This window comes from Delphinapterus leucas, chromosome 10 (genome assembly GCF_059928025.1).
Source record: "Delphinapterus leucas isolate spDelLeu-1000000601 "Yukka" chromosome 10, BTC_Dleu_Yukka2, whole genome shotgun sequence".
Classification (NCBI taxonomy): Eukaryota; Metazoa; Chordata; class Mammalia; order Artiodactyla; family Monodontidae; genus Delphinapterus; species Delphinapterus leucas.
In genome coordinates, this window is record NC_143138.1 from 63,040,184 (window position 1) to 63,059,600 (window position 19,417).

A 19,417-nucleotide genomic window follows, 5' to 3' on the forward strand; every position below is an offset into this window, starting at 1 on the left:
AGCTTTGCCTTTATATATCATGTATTGTGTCATTTCACTTGTTAAAATAAGCTTGTGTTATGCTCGTAATTTGAGAAACATCCAATTAAGGAAAAAGAAGAGGAGCCTATTCCGACTGACCTCAGGAGCGTGGATGCAGGGATTGAATGTGATAGCTTGGGAGTCATGTCATTTTTTTTTTGGCTGTGCCGCATGGCTTGCGGGATCTTAGTTCCTTGACCATGGATTGAATCCGGGCTCTTGGCAGTGAGAGCGCGGAGTCCTAACCGCTGGACTGTGAGGGAATTCCCTGGGAGTCATGTTATCTTAGGCTGGCAGGCCAGGGCATTCCACTCTTCCCAGATTTCCAGGACTGGGAAGCACGGCAGAGGATGTTGCAAACCAGACTGGAGCAGCAGCAAACTGGAGAGATCCACAGCACTGTTGTTCACCAAGTCTGTATCCCGTACAGAAAGCAGACCTGAGTGGATCAGACCTACCACCACCCCTGATATAGCAAAATCTACTGGGCAGGGCCCTTCCTACCCAGCACACAGATGGCTGCTTCTGCTCATGGACTGCCCCTGCTCCAGTCAGCCATGGCAAGAACAGCTGGGCTACTTTCAAATGAAGCACCTGATCTGAGCCACTAATTATGCACGAAAGAAGAACTGATGCGCCCCTTTCATGGAAAAGAAGGCCAAACGGCTGGCCCTTTGAGCCTCATGGTCTGTTCGGTTTGGTTAAGAACTTCCAATGCCTGGCACCAACCTGCTACAGAGGCTCTTATCATAAGTAACACACCCTTAGGATTGTACATGGATGAGGATGTGTGTGAGGTCAAGGGGTCTCCCTGTCTGTTGTCACAGAACCACCATAATGAATGTGGCCAGAGAGACATGGGCTGAGGTCCTGACGAGGGAATCGGTGATGTGCGATGTTGTGAGGTGCTGAAGATCAAACAGACAACGGCAGTTGCCACTGCAGCCAGCCCTGCCATTTACTGGGTGCCTGTACTGTGCTGGGTGCACCACATACATCTTAGTGTGTAATTCTCAACGATTTGGGTGGCTGCTTTCAGTCACAGTTGATAGTTGGGACTCAGGGTAAGTGATGTGCCTCAGGTCCCACTGCCAGTAAATGGCAGGTTTGGGTTAGGACATTTCCCCCCAAACCACACAGCCTCCCGAGGAGCGAGCCTTTATTGCATTTCCCACTCACTAGCCAAAGGAGTTAGAGCAGCTCTGATTTTAGATGCATGGTCTTCATTCTTGAGATGGAATTGTTCCATCAGAACTAAAACCTAATTAAAAAATAATAATGTGCAGAATGGAAGGACGATGTAAGGCAAGTGGCTTCTGCCACTGGGAGGGCCATGCCTGTTCTCTTACTGCCACCTGCTAAGAGGGACTAGGGAGAGAACGGATCTGGGCACTGGGATTCGAGTGTGAATGCAGTTTGGGACACTAAATTGTAGGTGCTTATGGACCTGAGGCAGAGGTGGCCATGGGTGATACTTATTTGCATCTCAGAGAGTCTTTGAACAAGACAGAAAGATGGAAGAAAACTCTAGGTGCACAATGAAAAAAAAACAACACACAGAAATAATATGATCCCAGTTGTTAAAAATTGGATATAAATTTACCAAATAACAGTTATGTATGGCTATATGGTAGAATTAAGGGTATTTTATTTTCTTCTGAATATTTTTCTCTATGTATCAAGACTATTTGTAGTGAACATGCATTATTTCAATAATCAGGGGAAAAAGTTATTTATAAAAGAAAATGAGACCTGTTTCTTTAGTGGAAAATGTTCCATCATGATATGGGCGGGTGATAAGGTAGTGCCAGTAAGTGTGTCTGAGTGTCCATCACTATCCAAGATGTATGTGAACAGAAGCTCAGGTTCTCTGCATGATTACAAACAAACACAAACTAACAAACAAACTCAGCTTGTGGCAGTTGACAGATCAGGAGCTTGATAGGAAGTAAGAAGGCCAGCTGTAAAGGGCTGTTTTCTAGAAATACTGGAGCCTCCTCAGGCCATCCTCACCCACAGGCAAGCTTCAGAAATATGGCTCTGGGAGAAGCTGTGGTTATGGCTTTGTGGCTGAAAATCAGCATTAGAGAAGGGTAGGAGTCTGAGTTTTCAAAGCAGGTGTCCTTCCTGGCAGTGGGTGGAGAGCCCAGCCTTCTGAGTCTGTCCCTTGATGCCACAGCTTGTGTTTCAAGCCATTGTTCCCATTCATGGCATGTAAGTTAGGTTGAGAGAACTTCCTATTGAAGCTGCCAGCTGAGCTGTGACTGGTCATCCATTTGCAGAAATGAGTGCCTATCCTGGTCTGAAGTAATTGCTTCTGGTGTGACCTAGCTGGGCTGCTTACTCTTGTTGGTCCATCGTTGCTTGGACTGTCAAATAAAGGAGTGGGGATGGAGGATATATTTCAAAAGCTTCTTCGAGCTCTGAGATCTTAGGACCCCCTGTTCTTTGGAAAATGGAAATATCTTATAGGAGGTGATTCAGAGTGGCTTATTGTACACTTCAAAAGTGGCTAGTGTGACTGAGGAACTGAATTTTAAATTTTAATTAATTTTAACTAATTTAAGTTTAAATTTATATAACCACATGTGGCTAGGGGCTACCCTATTGGACAGCACAACTCCTTAACTGGAAAATCTAACACGAGGTGAGCATTTTGAATGCCTATATATATATTTTATATATACCTATTTTTGAAATTAAAAGAAACTTTTTATAATTTCAGAAAAACGCTTTGGGTTCATTACACACAATACAGACAAGAAGAAGAAGAAAGTAAAAAATAGTCACGAAAATACCTACTCAGAGATAACTTCTATTGGCACCTTGGTGTATAACCTTCTAAATTGTCTTCTGTGCTTACGTCTTAGATAGCCAGCTGGCTTTCAAAAGCATAGTTTGAAATCATCCAGGAAAGGGATAAGACGTGTTAGAAAGAGAGAATGCCTGCTCATTGCCCAGAAGAGAATACTGATAAAGATTTTAGCAATCTGCCACGGCTGATGTTTCTTTTCTGGGTGCTAGGTTATCAATCCTATGGGATGGGATGCATTTGGATTGCCTGCCGAAAATGCTGCGATCGAGAGGAATCTACATCCAGAAAGTTGGACGCAGAGGTATGTGTTTACAGGCATATTCAAGCACTTGTATACAGAACCCTTAAACAATTTTTTTAACCTGTGCACAAGAAATAGAAAGTAAAGCAAACAAAACATTGCAGTCTGCCAAGCAATAAACAGGATTGTCTGTATTTGGTGTTTGCCTTTTTGCACACTGTATTCTTATCTAAGAAATAACAAAGAGGGTTTGGATATCATTCATGTGTTCATTTTGATGCTTTGTTATTTAGTTATTCTTCCTTTGAGTATTTGCGTTTGGAAGGAAAAAGGAGAAGGAAAGGGTGACATTTGTTAAATTTCTACAGTGCTCTTCATCTTCGTGACTGTAGTTTGAGCCATATACAAATTCCACATTATAATTTTCTCTGCAAATTCTGTTAATTTTTTGCCTTCACCATTCTGAAGGAAGAGGAACTTAGATATTCAACGAGGAAATATATGGCCAATTTATTCTGGGTGTGGCTTTCTCCAAGGAGGACATACTCTCAGTACCCACTGTGCCTCAGGCTTCCATGTACTTGTGGGCCAGCAGTGCCCATCCCTCTCCCTCCTGATAAAGCCTTGAGGGCCTTATACCAGAACCCAGCAGAATGTTCTGGGCTCACTCCAGCCCCTTTCACAAAGCCTTTCCTCACCCTACCCGGTTCAAAGTCTATCCCCATTGTCTTTCACCTCCCTTTGCTTTATCTTGCCCAAGGCTACATTGTAAAAAGAAATATCTTCTGCACCATCTATTTGTCTTTTTTCTTCCGAATCCCTAGTTTCCACTTTTCCAATTATGGTTAATTCTAGAGTAACGGGAGTGATGAAAAAAGGAGGAAATAATGATTTAAATAAAATGGGTCAAATATGGTATAAATTTGATGTAAGCTAGGCTAGGGATTGGCAAATTCCATGGGCCAAATTTGGCCCTGCCTGATTTTGTAAATAAAGTTTTATTGGAACACAAGCCACACCCATTTGTTTATATATTGGTCATGGCTGCTTTCATGATACAATGGCAGAACTGAGTAGTTGTGACAGAGACCATATGGCTCACAGAGCTGAAAACATTTACCATCTGGTCCTTTACAGAAAGTTTGCCAACTCCTCCAAGGAGGAGTAGTATGCTCCTCCAACTAGAGCATAGCAATAAAGAAGATGGCCCCTGAATCAGGCCACATAGGTACAAATCCTGCCTTTCCTTCTTCCTAGCCATTCACCTTGAGCAAATTACTTAATCTCTCTCCGCCTCAGTTTATTTATCTGTAAAGGAGGGATAGTCATAGTTCCTACCTCTTATGAATGGATAAAGATTAAGCACTGTCTTAGTCAGCTGCTATAACAAAAATACCATAGTCTGGGTGGCTTATAAACAACAGAAATGTATTTCTCTCAGTTCTATAGGCTGGGAAGTCCGAGATCAAGGCACTTGCAGATTTGGTGTCTGGTGAGGACCTGCTTCTTGGTTCATAGACAGCTGTCTTCTCTCTGTGTCTTGACATGGTAGAAGGGGCAAGGTTGCTCTCTGGAGCCTCTTTTATAAAGACACTAATCCGGTTACCTCTCATAGTACCTTTGGTTACCTCAAAATACCATTACGTTGGAGATTAGGTTTTAACATAACAATTTGAGGGAGACACAAACATTCAGTCTGTTGCAAGCACTTTTCTGCAAAATGCTTAACACGAGGCTTGGAATTAAAATAAGCTATTGTTAGCTAATCAGAGATCACCTAGAGAACTTCTTCATGGTTTTCCATATTTTCAGTCTGCTTGTACTGAAAGGGGACACAGTAGAAATTAATTAGTCCTTTTTCTTTAAAAAGAAAAAAGAGGACCTAGAGATCATCATATTAACTGAAGTCAGACAGAGGAAGACAAATATCGTATGATATCACTTACGTGTAGAATCTAAAAAAATGATACAAATGAACTTACTTACAAAACAGAAATAGACTCACAGACGTAGAAAACAAATTTATGGTTACCAAAGGAGATAGTGGGGAAGGGCAGGGGGGAATAAATTAGGAGTTTGGGATTAACATATACATATTACTGTATATAAAATAGACAAACAACAAGGACCTATTGTATAGCACAGGGAACTATACTCTGTCTTGTAATAACCTATAATGGAAAATAATCTGAAAAATATATTTATATGTATATATGTATAACTGAATCACTTTACTATATATCTGAAACTAACACAGCACTGTAAATTAACTATATTTCAATAAAAAAGGTTAAAATTTTTTTTAATTTAAAAAATTTAAATAGAAAAAAGTAAATAATATTTCATATTATATTAAAGTTGATTAATTTACTTCTCTCCTCTTTTCCAATTGTTGGAGAGTTTTCGGTTTTAGGTTTTGATTGACAAAGCACTGTATGGCTCCTCTTGGATTCCCGCAATTTGTATGTTAAGATTTTTCTTTTCAGTCGCTTTTAAATTTGTAAATGCTTGGCTTAAATTTGTGCAGAATACAGGCATATGGATGGGCCAGGAGTGCACAAATCAGAAGGGTTGCCTTCCTGAATGGCCTGGGAAAGGGTTAGTCCCTAGGACCAAAGACTATCATGGTTTTTAGTGGATTTTGCAAGGGTCCAAAGAATAGATGTCTTCTACTAGGCAGATATTTTCACGGATTCTTAGTAATTAATTTCTTCGCCAGGGCGAAACAACACTTAAAGCCCTTTGGAATAATCTGGACTTTTCCAGTTTCCTTTTCACATTCTCAAAGTGTAGTTTGTTTATGGCTTTTCCTGTTTCTAAAATCCAAACTCTTTTCCCTTTGTTTCACAGTAATATTAGACACATGAGGAAACAACTTGATCGACTGGGCCTGTGTTTCAGCTGGGATAGAGTAAGTCACCTTTTTCCTGGAAGGTCTTTATTTTAACCAAGGTCCTGATTGAATGGGGGATTGTGCACATTTACTTTATCTTCCTTCTCTTCAGGTTGGGAGGAAGGAGGAAAAGAAGGGTGGCAGAAAGCAGGAGGGAAGGATTAGCACTCCACAAATAAAAAAGTATCCCCAGTGGATAATTTGCCTGCAAACAAGTAATTTTCTGTGGGATTAAGCTAAGAGAGTTAACTTCTTATTTAACTTCACAGTTGGCTATTATTTATGTGTGGCAAAATCTTTGCACAAGGATTTCTCGTGTTCTCAGCAATAGTTTAAAAAGACTATTGGAATCTATGTAAAAGTGATTAAATATCAACCCATGTGGTCCCTTTAGGTGATTAGGTGTAGGTTGATGGATCATTTATCTCTTGTCCCATGTTTGGAATTGAGGCTTATAACAAAAAGCCTTTTGGTATAAAATGTTTTCAAACTGTGTATTAAACCACTGGAGAATTCCAGACCTGGGTGGAGTTCAGTGAAGACCACCTGGGTGTTAGGAACACCCACACTAAATACGGCTGAACCCTTTAAAGCTCTGGCCAAAGACCACCCCTTAGACATTGATGAGTGGTCTGTTAGGTAAGATGAACTCTTGCTTGTCCTCTCCACGAACCAATGTCGTGATCTCTCTTAGCATCCCACTAACTCCACAAAATGCTTTTCATCGCTGGGTCTGTCAAGTTCAAGTTCATATCCTTTTACTCATGCGAAGCACCTGGAGCAAACCCAAATGCAATCACCTTCTCCTCCTCCCCCATAATTTCTTAAATGATTGCAATTTGATGAGTACAGTAAAAAAGTGAAAATCAAACACGTTTAAACAGTCCCTGCTTTTTTCTTTTTTTCTATTTTTTCTTTTTTAGCTTCTTTAGATAAGGTCATGGGTTGAATCAAGTTCTTACTGTAGCACTGATGCCATTTTTATCACTAACTTGCAAGGTCACCAGGGTTTCATTTGGTAGAGGTGTGAAAAAGTCCTGGTGCCTGAGTCAAGTTGTCCTAAGGAGCCAGTGGGGAAGTGCTGATGAAGAATGAACTGCATTCTAATGTGGAGAGAACTGAGTAATGCCCTCAGCTCTCCAGAGATGCGTTGGTAGATTCCTTGAGAGTAGAGATGGGCTTGTTAACCCTCTAGGATGAGAACGAGCCTAGTCCTACGCAGGAACAGCAACCATAAATAGTTCAAAAATTAATGGATTGTTTTCCTGATTATCATAGAAGATTAGAAAATGCAGAAAAGTATAAGGAAGAACATAATGTGGTTAATGTGGTTAACCACAATGTGGTTAATTTAATGTCCTTGTATGGTTCCTCGTAGTCTTTTATTCTGGAATATTATATAATTTACTTTTGCAAAATAGAATTTATAATTTGTGTTTTTTATTTTGCTTTTTTTTACCTGCTATTCATGAACATTTTCCCAGTTGATTAAATATTCTTTGGAAAAAGTGACTTTTTATAGCTGTGTAGTTTTCCATCTTACGAATCTATCATAATTTATGTAACCTACCCCTTATTATCATGTGTTTAGATAGATTCTAATGTTCCTCTGTTATAAATATAGGTTCTCAATCACTCTTGTAAAAATCTGAAGTCCAGAAAGCTGTAAAAACGAAAAGTTTTTCCGTAACTCATTTGACTGCAAAATCTGACCTGAACTGATGTTTATCTCACTTAGAATGAACATTCATATATTTTACTCTAGGAATAGTGATGTAATTGATTCCTAGGTGCTCTCCCAGACCTAGTTAGGTAAATATACTGTTACCTTTTCATATCCAAAAAGGTCTTAGTTCTGAAGCACCACAGTCGGACCACAAGCATTTCAGATAAGGGATTTTGAACCTGTTAGTGCAGGATTGTAGGTAAATATCACCACCCCTTCTATCAGTGTCTAATAGTTACTGAACAATTCCCATGGGCCAGGCACCCATAATTCTCTCTTCAGATCTCTAGAAAGCTCTAAAATGTGGGTGATTTTATTGAGATCGTTTTATTGCTGGTCACCCAAGTGGCAGGGCTGGGCTAATCCACTGGCCACTTTATGACTGCTGTGCTCACCCCCCCGCACTTGGAGCAGATACTTTAGTACACATATTTTATTTCCTTAATATGACTTCTCAAAAAACCATGAGCAAGTTTAAAGCTTACAGTACTTGAATTTAAAGATACTTAAAGGTATAATTTGCTTATGTTACTTTGCTATTGCCAAATTATCCTCCATAAAGATTATACATATTTACACTCCCAGGTTATTATATAGTTGTTTTCACCTGTACTTCTTTTGTTATTAGTGATGAGTTTTTCCGTGCTTTTAATGAATGTTTGAATTTGGGGAGGGAGTGTGTGTGTGAATAATCTAATCCTGTCTTTTGCCCATATAGTTAGAGGGTGTTTGTCCTTTTCTTAATGATTTTCATTTTGTTACAAATATTTTCCCTCAATTTATCATTTGCCTTGCATTTTGTTTGTAGTGGGATTATTGTTAGCACACAAATATGTATTTGGAAAGGCCTTTCAGATAAATACATTTTTATTCTCAATCTTTTGTTTAATTTTTGCATTTAACTCAACTGGAATTATTTTAGTATATGATATAAGATAAGGAATTCCTCCTTTTTCTGAATAACCAATTGTTTTTGTCTTTGATTTTCAAACATTCTTTTCCTCATTGATTTAAAAGGCTAGCTTTATTATAACCATCTTCTTTTACACTGTTATTATACACTAAGTTCTGTTTCTGTTCATTTGATCCATTTATTACTATGTCATTGCTAAGCTATTTTTAGTTACAGTTGCTTTATAATTGGCTCTAATACCAGGTAACAGAAGTTTCTTCTTATTGTTTGATACTGACAGTGCCATCTCTACTATCTTGTGTTTCTGTTTCCTTGATATATTTTGCCCATTTGAAAAAAATTTTATCCTTTATTTGTTGAATTCTTTTGGTGCATCACTTGTGCATACAATTAATTTTAAAAAATTAAAAGATGGACAAAGCATATGGGGGAAACCTTTTAGCTAATCTAAAGTCTTTGTCTGTAACAGGGAAGTGTAAGCTATTTGTATTTATTTTTATAACTAGTATAGCAATTCTTTATTGTGCTAAAAGATAGCTGTAAGGGTCTTAAACCACGTGTTTAGTATCAACATAAAAAATAAAACTGAACATATGTTTTTGCCTCCCATGTGTCAGTAAGATAAGGAGATTAGCTGGCAGCATTGGGTCTTCATTGCTGCACGCAGGCTTTCTCTAGTTGCAGCGAGCAGGGGCTACTCTTTGTTGCGGTGAGTGGGCTTCTCATTGTGGTGGTTTCTCTTGTTGCGGAGAATGGGCTCTAGGTGCATGGGCTTCAGTAGTTGCAGCACGTGGGCTCAGTAGTTGTGGCTCGTGGGCTCTAGAGCGCAGGCTCGGTAGTTGTGGCACATGGACTTAGTTGCTCCGCAGCATGTGGGATATTCCTGGACCAGGGACCGAACCCATGTCCCTTGCATTGGCAGGTGGATTCTTAACCACTGTGCTACCAGGGAAGTCCCACACTTTCCACTTTCTAAATCTATTTTCCAGAGGTTTTTTTGGGTATGTTCTGAGATTTTAGGCCTAATTTCTTCTTATTCTTTTTTTTTAATTAATTAACTTATTTTTTTATTTCTGGCTGTGTTGGGTCTTCATTTCTGTGCGAGGGCTTTCTCTAGTTGCGGCAAGCGGGGGCCACTCTTCATCGCGGTGCACGGGCCTCTCACTATCGCAGCCTCTCTTGTTGCGGAGCACAGGCTCCAAACGCGCAGACTCAGTAGTTGTGGTGCACGGGCCTAGTTGCTCCGCAGCATGTGGGATCTTCCCAGACCGGGGCACGAACCCGTGTCCCCTGCATTGGCAGGCAGATTCTCAACTACTGTGACCCCAGGGAAGCCCCCTAATTTCTTCTTATTGAAATTTTTCTTATCATGTATCATTCCTTATACATAGATCTTTGCTTTTGGTTTTAGAATCATTTTCATAGCAAATTACTTAAACTGAATGCTTCTTAACTAGTTTCAGTGCTCATCATAGACCTTATAGAGCATGACCTTATAGAGCATGATTGCCCATTTTCACAATTTAGATTCATGAAAGAAAATGTTTAGATATTTTAGCTCTTGCTTTGAATCTTCCGATATTACATGTTATTTTCATAATGGAGAATGACTTTTCATTGCTTTCACCTATGACCAGCAACTTACTGGGATATGGAATTCTTTTTTCTTTCAAATCTCTTTAGTAGACCTTGATCCTTGATTTACTGTCTTAAAAAAAATACAAATTATAGACTTACAGGAAGTTGCCAAGATAGTATAGACAGATCCTATGGACCCTTCACCCAGCTTCTTCCAATGATAACATTTTATACAACTACAATATAATATCAAAACCAGGAAATTAACATTGGCACACTACCATTAACTAGAGTACAAATTTTATTCAGATTTCACCAGTTTTTATATGTACACACTGTGTGTGTGTGTGTGTGTGTAGGAGTAGTAGTAGTAGCTCTGTACAATTTAATCACATGTGTAGATTTATGGAATGACCACCATCTGGCCCATTGGCCTCTGATGGAGAAGTCTGAGGCCAGCCCAGATCATCTCTTTGTAATACAGTGATCTTTCTACCCTCGTTTTGATGCTTGTCGGACTCCTGTCTCTGCCTTTTCCATTTAAAATTTTCATCAAAGTGTAGCTCAGTGTCCATCCTTTCATTTTAATTTTGCCTGGTGCTTGGTGACCACTTTTGATCTGCAGTGTAGGTATTTCCTCCTGTTGGTTTTCTGGACTCTCTTTCTCAAGAACACTGACTTTGAGTGTTTGCTCTATTCTCTGTCCTCCATTGTTTTCACCATCTTTCTCATGATTTTGGTCCCTTTGTTCTTCTCTACCTTTTGGGAGAACTCACGTTTGCTTTCCACATCACTGATTCAGTTTCTATTGAACCAGGGCTGCTTTATATGGTTTCTAATGCAGATAGTCATGCTGTTGTATTTTTAGATTGATTCTTAGTGTTCCTCATCTCATTCAGTTCCCATTTTCTTTCCCAAGCCTCTTGGCCAACTGCTTTTTTTTCCTTCTTATTTTGCTATCTTATCTCATTTCATAGATTGTGTATGTTCAAAAATTTTCTTGAGAATACAAGGTGATGCTCTTGAAAAATTATTTTTGCTTCTTGTAATAAATCTTTTTACAAGTTTGAAATGCTGTGCTCTCCTTGTTTGTTTCAGAAGCTTTTCATAGACACCTTGTGGATTTTTCCCCAATTTCCTGAGTGAAGTGGACTAGTGTATCAGTTTAGGGATCCATCAGCATGAGGGGAGCAGAGTGGAAGCTCTGTCATACTCTCTGCCTCATTCATTTCTCTCCGGGTTCGGGGAACCCATAGCTCCTGGGGCATCTTTCTCTTTGCTCTGATCTTTACCCGGGTGTGAGTTGTGGTATCACAGATGCCCCTGTGACACCCTGACTGCTTCAAATGCTTCTGAGGCACCACAGACAGGCGTGTCCAGTTGGTGGGCTTTTTACCTGCTCTGTAGCCCACTCTCCCCTCTGGATTTGCCGTTTCAAGTAAGGGGTGCCAGAGCCCTGCTTCTCAAGAACCCAGTCTGTCCTTAAGAGGGGGAGATGCTATTTGGCTTACGGTATTTTTCTTCAACCTAGTCCCATCTGCGAAAATTCCTTGTCATTTCTGGCATGTCAGTGGCACCTCTGTTATTTCCTGTATTGGTGCAGTCCCCTCGGCCCCCATCTTTATATTCTCTTGGTCATTTTTTTTTTTTTTTTGCGGTACGCGGGCCTCTCACTGTTGTGGCCTCTCCCGCCGCGGAGCAACAGGCTCCGGACGCGCAGGCTCAGCGGCCATGGCTCACGGGCGCAGCCGCTCCGCGGCATGTGGGATCTTCCCGGACCCGGGCACGAACCCACAACCCTGCATCGGCAGGCGGACTCTCAACCACTGCGCCACCAGGGAAGCCCTCTCTTGGTCATTTTAATGGGAGTAATGGAAACAAGTTTAGATACATGTGTTCTTGACGCCATTTTCCCCAGAAATCCACCAGTGTTTTTTAATGAAACCTTTACAATCTGATTGGTCATATAGAGCAGCAGAGTGAGGAGGTACAGGAATAGTTTATTTAATTGACAAGGCAGATCTGTACCCTTTGCAAATAACAATCCTAAAGTCCCATAAAAACTGGATAATTAAGCAGATGGGTATCTGACAGTTAACAGAATATTTAAAAAATACGATGGCTCAGAAATGTTATCTTCCTCCCCAAGGCGGAGAAAGCTAACTTGAAAACGTGGGTCATGGACTCATTCTTCCTGTCTTTGCCTGGATGGGAATCCCTGTAGGAATGGTCCAGCTCGGGAGCTGCATTCTCATCTTTCTTACAGAAAATGCTTAATTCTCTGAATTAAAAGGAAAAAAGTATACATTTCTTGAATTAATGGTGAGCCAGAATGATAATCAAATGATGTCTTTTAGCTCAGCACTGTGTTTCACTTTTTCAGATATTATTCCGCAAATAGCTTGTATCATCTCGATTTGGAAAGTAAGAAACTGAAAGCTGAATTTGAATAGTTGAACATCTACTAAGGGAAGAGTGAAGAGGAGATAAAATTCCAAACTGTGCGGTGAGAGAGATCAGACATGTTTTTTTGTGGAGCACTTACTTTGTGGAATAATTGGCAGCCTTTCTGGAGAGGGTGTGACCCTGCGTTCTGCTCTCATGGGTTCAGATTATGGCCTTGGTGATCATGCACTGGTCCTAGGAGATGGCCCCGTGAGTTCCTTGTGACAGTGACATAGTTAGCTTCTAAGTTGTGTGGTATGGCCCACTGAGGCAAGTGTGTCTCTGACTTTGATCTCTACCATCTCACCAGTGCTCTGGTGCCTGAGCTGGTTCTGGACCAGGCCTTGGCTGTGTTTTGATTGGCATAGACTCTGGGGCTTGATTTTTATCAGGAGTCATCTGGATAATTATGTGGGGAGCAGTTCCCTAGGAGTTCCCTTCAAAACCAGACAAGTATATGAAAGGAAAAAAACATCCAAACCAGATAGGATTCAAAGTAATGCCTGTGGAATCTGCGAGAGCAGGGCTTTATTAGCTGTTTATGGTGCTTGCTGAGCAATCCCCAAACACTCATACTCCAATGTAAAATCAAAACAAAACAGGAACATAGGACTGGGCATAAATGATGTTTGGATTAACTTTTCTTGTCTCCTTTACTAGAGTAATCAAGAGTTGACTCTGCTGAGTTTCTTTACTATGGAGATCTTTTGAAATTTTATTTGCACTCATTTTCACTGGATTTTAAATTCCTGTGTTTGATTTCCTTCTTGTGTTTCTCCATTCTGCCTTCTCTACATGTTGGTGCCCAGTAATAAGACTGATGGCTTTGCCCATCGGTCCCCTTGGGTCCAGGCAAACACAGGAATTACTGCCCCCAAGACAGTCATCCATTGAAACGAACTCAGTGTGCCCCCCACCATGTTCCCCAAAGGCTGAGCGGGCTAACGTGGATGTGTAGTGTGGTTATCCTGGAGCAGTGGAAGAGGCACATTGGAACTGGGCTCCATCAGAATTTTTACTGGGACATGCTTTTATGATGTCGAGCTTTTCCGAGTTTTATCCATCAATGCTGCACAGCCTACATAAATTAAGGGGGCTGCTGAGGCATTTGTGGCATCTCCACCATGTGCAGATGGTGCTTTGCTTCTATTTGCATCTCTTTGCTTCTATTTCTCTCTCTCTCCCCGTCTTTCTTCCCTTTCACTGTCCTCTTTCCATTCCCTTATTCTCATCCATTTTCCTTGACTCACCTTCCTTCCTTCCCTCCTTCCTTCCCTCCTTCCTTCCTTCTTCACAATTCCATTATCACACCTAAAACAATTAATGATAATACCATAAAATCCTGGAATACCAGTCATTTTGCAGATTTCACTGGTTGTCTTATCAGTATTTCTTATTCCGTGGGTTTGTTTGCCTGCACTTCTGCTGGTCTTTGTTTAGCCTTTTCTTCCCCACCCTCATGTCATAATCATGGTTTGGAACCAGTACTCTCTTTTCATCCAAAACACACGCCCTTTGGACCATACCTGCATGAGTTTATTTTCAAAGACAGCATGATTTGTATGATTACAAAATGAAAATTATTATTGCTTCAAGACCCTTACTACCTCGGAATTTTATTTACATAGAAGACGAGACATTCGAAAGGAAAGATTAAACTCCAAGAAATAATGAGGGTTCCAGGATAATAGAAAGATATATTTTTAACGGTTTTTATTTTAAAAGAATTTAAAGAATAGCCTAAAACAAAAAGAATTTAGGGCAAGTGATTGCCTGAAAACCTGGTTGGGAAGATTCCCATTGTGAGAGCTCGGGGTTGTGGTTGCCTTGACAACGTGTAAGGGGCCCTCGAAGTGTTTGACTCTCTGAGTCCTCTTTCAAGTCCTTACAGAGGTGAAGCAGTTGGTCTGGTAGATCTCTGACTCTAGATTACTTTCTGTCTCTCAGAATCAGAAAACTAACCTTTTTCCAGAGGTTTTTCTTTTGGTTGGGAGGGAAGAGGCAATACCTTTGTTTTAACTGAAATGAATTGGCATCATATCTCTAGCGCTTTCATTTCAGGGAAGGTTGGTGCTGGTGCATAAGGGTTAGTGTTCAGAATTATCATCATCTCGAGGCTGAGAACCGTGTCTCATCATGAATACCTAGCACACATGCAGCTGACCTCATGCACAGCTGTGACAGCTCAGTCCTTACCAGCCTAAAACATGGAGGGAAGGTTTTCATTGCCTCAGACAGGATAGTGTTCTTGGACTCTTCAGCCCTAACTAAAGAAGGAGGTCTCCTGGGGCCGCTCAGCAAATGTGGCTATGCAAGGAAGTAGTTTGTTTTATCCTCATCCCCAGTGGTGGTCATGAGTCCTATCAAGGATGTACACTCTGGCTAATGGGAATAGAATTTACCAATTTAATACTTGTTAAATGCTTCTAGGAGATTGGATCTTGGATGCTCATTCCAGAGGCTTGAGTTTTAGTGATGGGCTTTGCCATTCACACATGGTGGGCATGATGTATTGCTCCCTCTTTCCCCATGGCTGAATCAGGTCTCCAGGTCAGTTTTGCACAATAGCCAGTACAACCTTTGACAGAACAGGTGCTTGTAGGTGTACGATGCAAGGTGCTATAAGCATGTGGTTCAAGTTCAGAAGTTCTTGAAGATGAAGTTGTTACTCCGTGAAAATAACAAGGATCATTTATTTATTTATTTTATTTATTTGTTTTTTTTTGCGGTACGTGGGCCTCTCACTGTTGTGGCCTCTCCCGTTGGGGAGCACAGGCCTCGGACGCGCAGGCTTAGCGACCATGGCTCACGGGCCCAGCCGCTCCGCGGCATGTGGGATCTTCCCAGACCAGGGTACGAACCCGTGTCCCCTGCATCGGCAGGCGGCCTCTCAACCACTGCGCCACCAGGGAAGCCCACAAGGATAATTTATGTGTGTGCTTATACCAGTGGTTCTCAAACATTGGCGAGCATCAGAATCACCAAGAGGGCCTATTAAACCACAGATTTCTGGGCCCCACCCCCAGAGTTTCTGATGCAGTAGGTCTGTGGTTTTGTTTTTCTATTCAGAAAAAAAGGATCTTAGGAATGATCGTGCTCCCAAACCTTATTAGGTAGGAATCATAAGAAGACCTACCATCAATTTTTTCTGACGTGTGGTAGCGCATAAATGAATAATAAAAGCAAAATTTTAAGAAATAGTCAATGTTTTTGCAAATACAAGATTATTTTTATAACTTCTTTCACTGTGAAATATTAAACGTGGATAGAGTAGAGCAAAAGCATGTATGTAAAGCTTAACGCATTATTGGAATGTACAGCTACCACCTAGGTTAAGAAATAGAACTTTGCAGCACCCAGCAGTTCTCTGTGTGCCCTTTTCCAATCACAACTCCATCTCTCCCCACTACCACTATCATAGGGAACCTCTGTTCTGGCATTTATGATAATCATTGCCTTGTTTTCAGTTTTACCACCTGCATATGGTTTTCATAGTTACATAAATGAACTCAGATAGTATGTGTTCTTTTGCGTCTAGCTTCTTTAACTCAACATTACGATCAGAGAATGTTCTCTGTATGATTTTCTGGAGGAAAAACATTCCTGTGTGTCTCCTGTACTCTCAGTACTCTACTACTGCACCTTCACTTCTGACACCAGATGTGTGTTCTACAACTTAACTCAATTCTGATACTATCTACATGGAGATGGTGTCAGATCCCACAAGTTAAAGGCTTAGCCCTACAGGACTTTCCCCGTCCCCCACTTCTTACGCCAATTACAAGTCCAGGTTGTTACCTATGCTTCTGACCAACTGGCTATAAGTCAGAGGTTCCCACAACCCTTCCTTGATTAATTTGCTAGCAAGAATTCATGAACTTCACAGAATTAAGGAAAGCAGTCTACTTACTAGATTAGTGATTTATTACAAAGGACATCAAAGGATACAGATGAACAGCCAGATGAAGAAGTATATAGGATGAGGTCCAGGAGGATCTCAAGCACAGAATCTTCTGTCCCAGTGGAACTGGGATGGGCCACCCTTCCTGCACGTTATCATCCAGAGGCCCATCAAACCTTACTGTTCAGGAGTTTTCATAGAGCAGGGGTGGACTCCCTGACTCTCTGTTTGAACTCCTCTGACACTGTCCCATCAGGGATAGGGAGGGGCACCTCATTACTGCTGGTTGGGGTAGAAGTCAAGACCCCACCCCTGTGGTCTCCACTGACACCGCCAAGGGTTTTTTTTTCCTATGTTAACTTGCATTTTATTTTATTTTTATTGAAGTATAGTGGATTTATAATGTTGTGTTAGTTTCTGCTGTACAGCAAAGTGACTCAATTATACATATTTACATTTTTTTAATATATATTCTTTTCCATTACAGTTTATCATAGGGTATTCAATATAGTTCTTTGTGCTCTACAGTAGGACCTTGTTGTTTATCCATTCTGTATATAAAAGCTTAGCGGCCAGTACGGGTAGGAGAGTCCCGGCTTTCCACTCAACCTCCTGTGATGCCACAGTGACACAGAGAGAGATTGGGCTGCCTTGTTATTGCCTCCCAAGGTTGTAAGTCTAGACTCTCCACTGAGCCCTTGCTGGCGAGGGTAGGGCTGTCATTTTTTTTCTGTGGTGTTGACTAAGGTAGAGCAATTACTGTCTAAATTTTCTCTCTTGCTCGGCTGTCCCTTTCCTGGTACTCTGGCTAAAGAGAGCAGGCTGTTCTTTTTTTTTTTTTCTTCTTTTTAATTTTTTGTCTGTACTCCTTGGCATTTCTGGATTACTGGCTTCATTAACTCCAATTTGGGGACTTATGAGAAAATCCGTGGAACTCACCACTGTGTCACTCCTCAGGTGCTGAGGTCTCTAATTAGTCTACCTTCTCTTTTCAATTTATTGGAGTCTATGTTTGTTTTATACATATATATAATATTTGAGGTTTTTAGTTGTACTTAGTGGAAAGAACAAGGAAAAGTACATATATTCCATCTTCCCAGAAGAAGACGGCATATATAGTTTCAGATCCCTCCTTCTTCTTGTGAGATTCTGACCTGCACTTCCCTGCCCGTAATCTTTCCCTTAAACATCATTGGACTAAAAGATCTTCAAAATAATTTTCTATACTATTTTCTAAGTTTATAGTTTTATTTCTTAGTCTGTGTCACATAGGAAATCTTTTAAGCTGTGATGGGTTTCTACTACTCGTTGCTTATGGCGCTCGCAGGCAGCAGAACAGCTCACTTTGGGCACTGCTGTCACTTTTGCATCCTAGGAATTGATGAACTGATATTTCCTCTTCCTCTGGATCCATGTCCGTATCTAACAAATAGCCTTCACATTATTCAGGAAACCTAGAGAACTCACATCTCAAAAATATCTTTCAGATGACTCTGCCCTGTTGATCCTGAAACTTTCAAGTATGTTGCAGATAAAATTAATGTTCTTTTCCTTCCAGAAAAATGGAACAGTTGTAGAGAGCTGGTTTGGCACGGATAGTTGAAATACTGGCATCTCCCCAAATAGACCGATAACAAACTGCAACTCAAACCCATTCCTCTCATCTGTAGTTTAATGGAGGGTTTTCTGGACAGTTTAATGGACAGTTCCCAACTGTCTAGTTAGAAAAGCTGTCTGTATTGTTTGACTGCCTTGATGAAATTCTTGTCAGCTGGCAAAGAACAGTTACCAGGAAATTAGGCAAATTGTTGCTTCTTGTCCGATTATGGCTAGTTTACAGAATCTTGTGCAGTTTGTAGCAGGAGGCAGCTTTCAGGTTACCATAAAAATGACAATGCTCAAAAAATAATGGTCAAGGGACTTCCCTGGTGGTACCGTGGTAAAGAATCTGCCTTCCAATGCAGGGACACGGGTTCAATCCCTGGTTGGGGAACTAAGATCCCACATGCCTCGGGGCAATTAAGCCCGCATGCCACAACTACTGAGCTTGCGCGCTTCAACTAGAGAGAACACGTGCTGCAACTGTAGAGCCCACACGCTCTGGAGCCTGCACACCACAACTAGAGAGAAGCCCATGTGCTGCAAATGAAAGATCCCTCATGCCTCAACAAAGATCCTGCCTGCTGCAACTGAGACCCAATGACGCCAAAAATAATAAATAAATAAATAAAATAAAATTTAAAAAAAAACAGTGGTCAAGAAAATAGCAAAAGAGGAGCTTACTGATGAGTCTGATTTCAGTTCAGAAAGTGTGAGTTGTCTTCAGAACTGCAAAGACCATGATTTCCCTTCACTTAATATTCATTCTCTAAATTGGCTTCAAGAACACGTAGAACATGAACCTTTCAAATTACTTGAAAATTTAGCTGTAGCCCTAGATTTGAAAAACAAGACCTTTAAGAATAAAATACATGCTCTGTAAAAGCAGAGTGTCTAGCATTTGTCATTTTCAATTTTCATTAAATGCTCATTTTCAGTCTAAAGTTAGTCCTGAGATGAAGAAACATAATTATGTAAAAATGAGTTCTTAGACAAATGCTTAGGTTCATGATTAATTAATTACCCTGATATTAACACCTGTTCCCTCAGTTCTGCAGAAAGGAGGAGAACAGGGAAGGTAAGCGAGGCCAGAGGGAGAAACTCAGCCAAGATGGAATTAAACAGATGGTTGACGGAAGAGGGATGAGAAGATAAAGCCAAGATGAAGCGGACAGTGAGGCTGAAGAAGCCTGGGCAGTGGCAGTCATGGGGGGTAACAAATAGTTTAGGAGGGAGGAAGCAGTGGCCGTGTGGTCTAGAACAGGGACCCCTGGCTAGGACTGTA

The 19,417-nt window shown here is 40.8% G+C and overlaps 1 protein-coding gene across 6 annotated transcripts in view; it reads left to right on the forward strand.

Annotated features, from left to right (window-relative positions):
• The window catches only part of LARS2 (leucyl-tRNA synthetase 2, mitochondrial), a 167,119-nt gene that overhangs the window by 31,181 nt on the left and 116,521 nt on the right, over nucleotides 1-19,417 (forward strand). For all 6 annotated transcript variants that reach the window (XM_089918048.1, XM_089918046.1, XM_089918049.1 and 3 more), the window contains exons 4-5: nucleotides 3,046-3,137; nucleotides 5,928-5,988. In XM_089918048.1, the coding sequence (XP_089774174.1) occupies nucleotides 3,046-3,137; nucleotides 5,928-5,988 (153 nt within the window). The remainder of the gene's footprint in view (nucleotides 1-3,045; nucleotides 3,138-5,927; nucleotides 5,989-19,417) is intronic.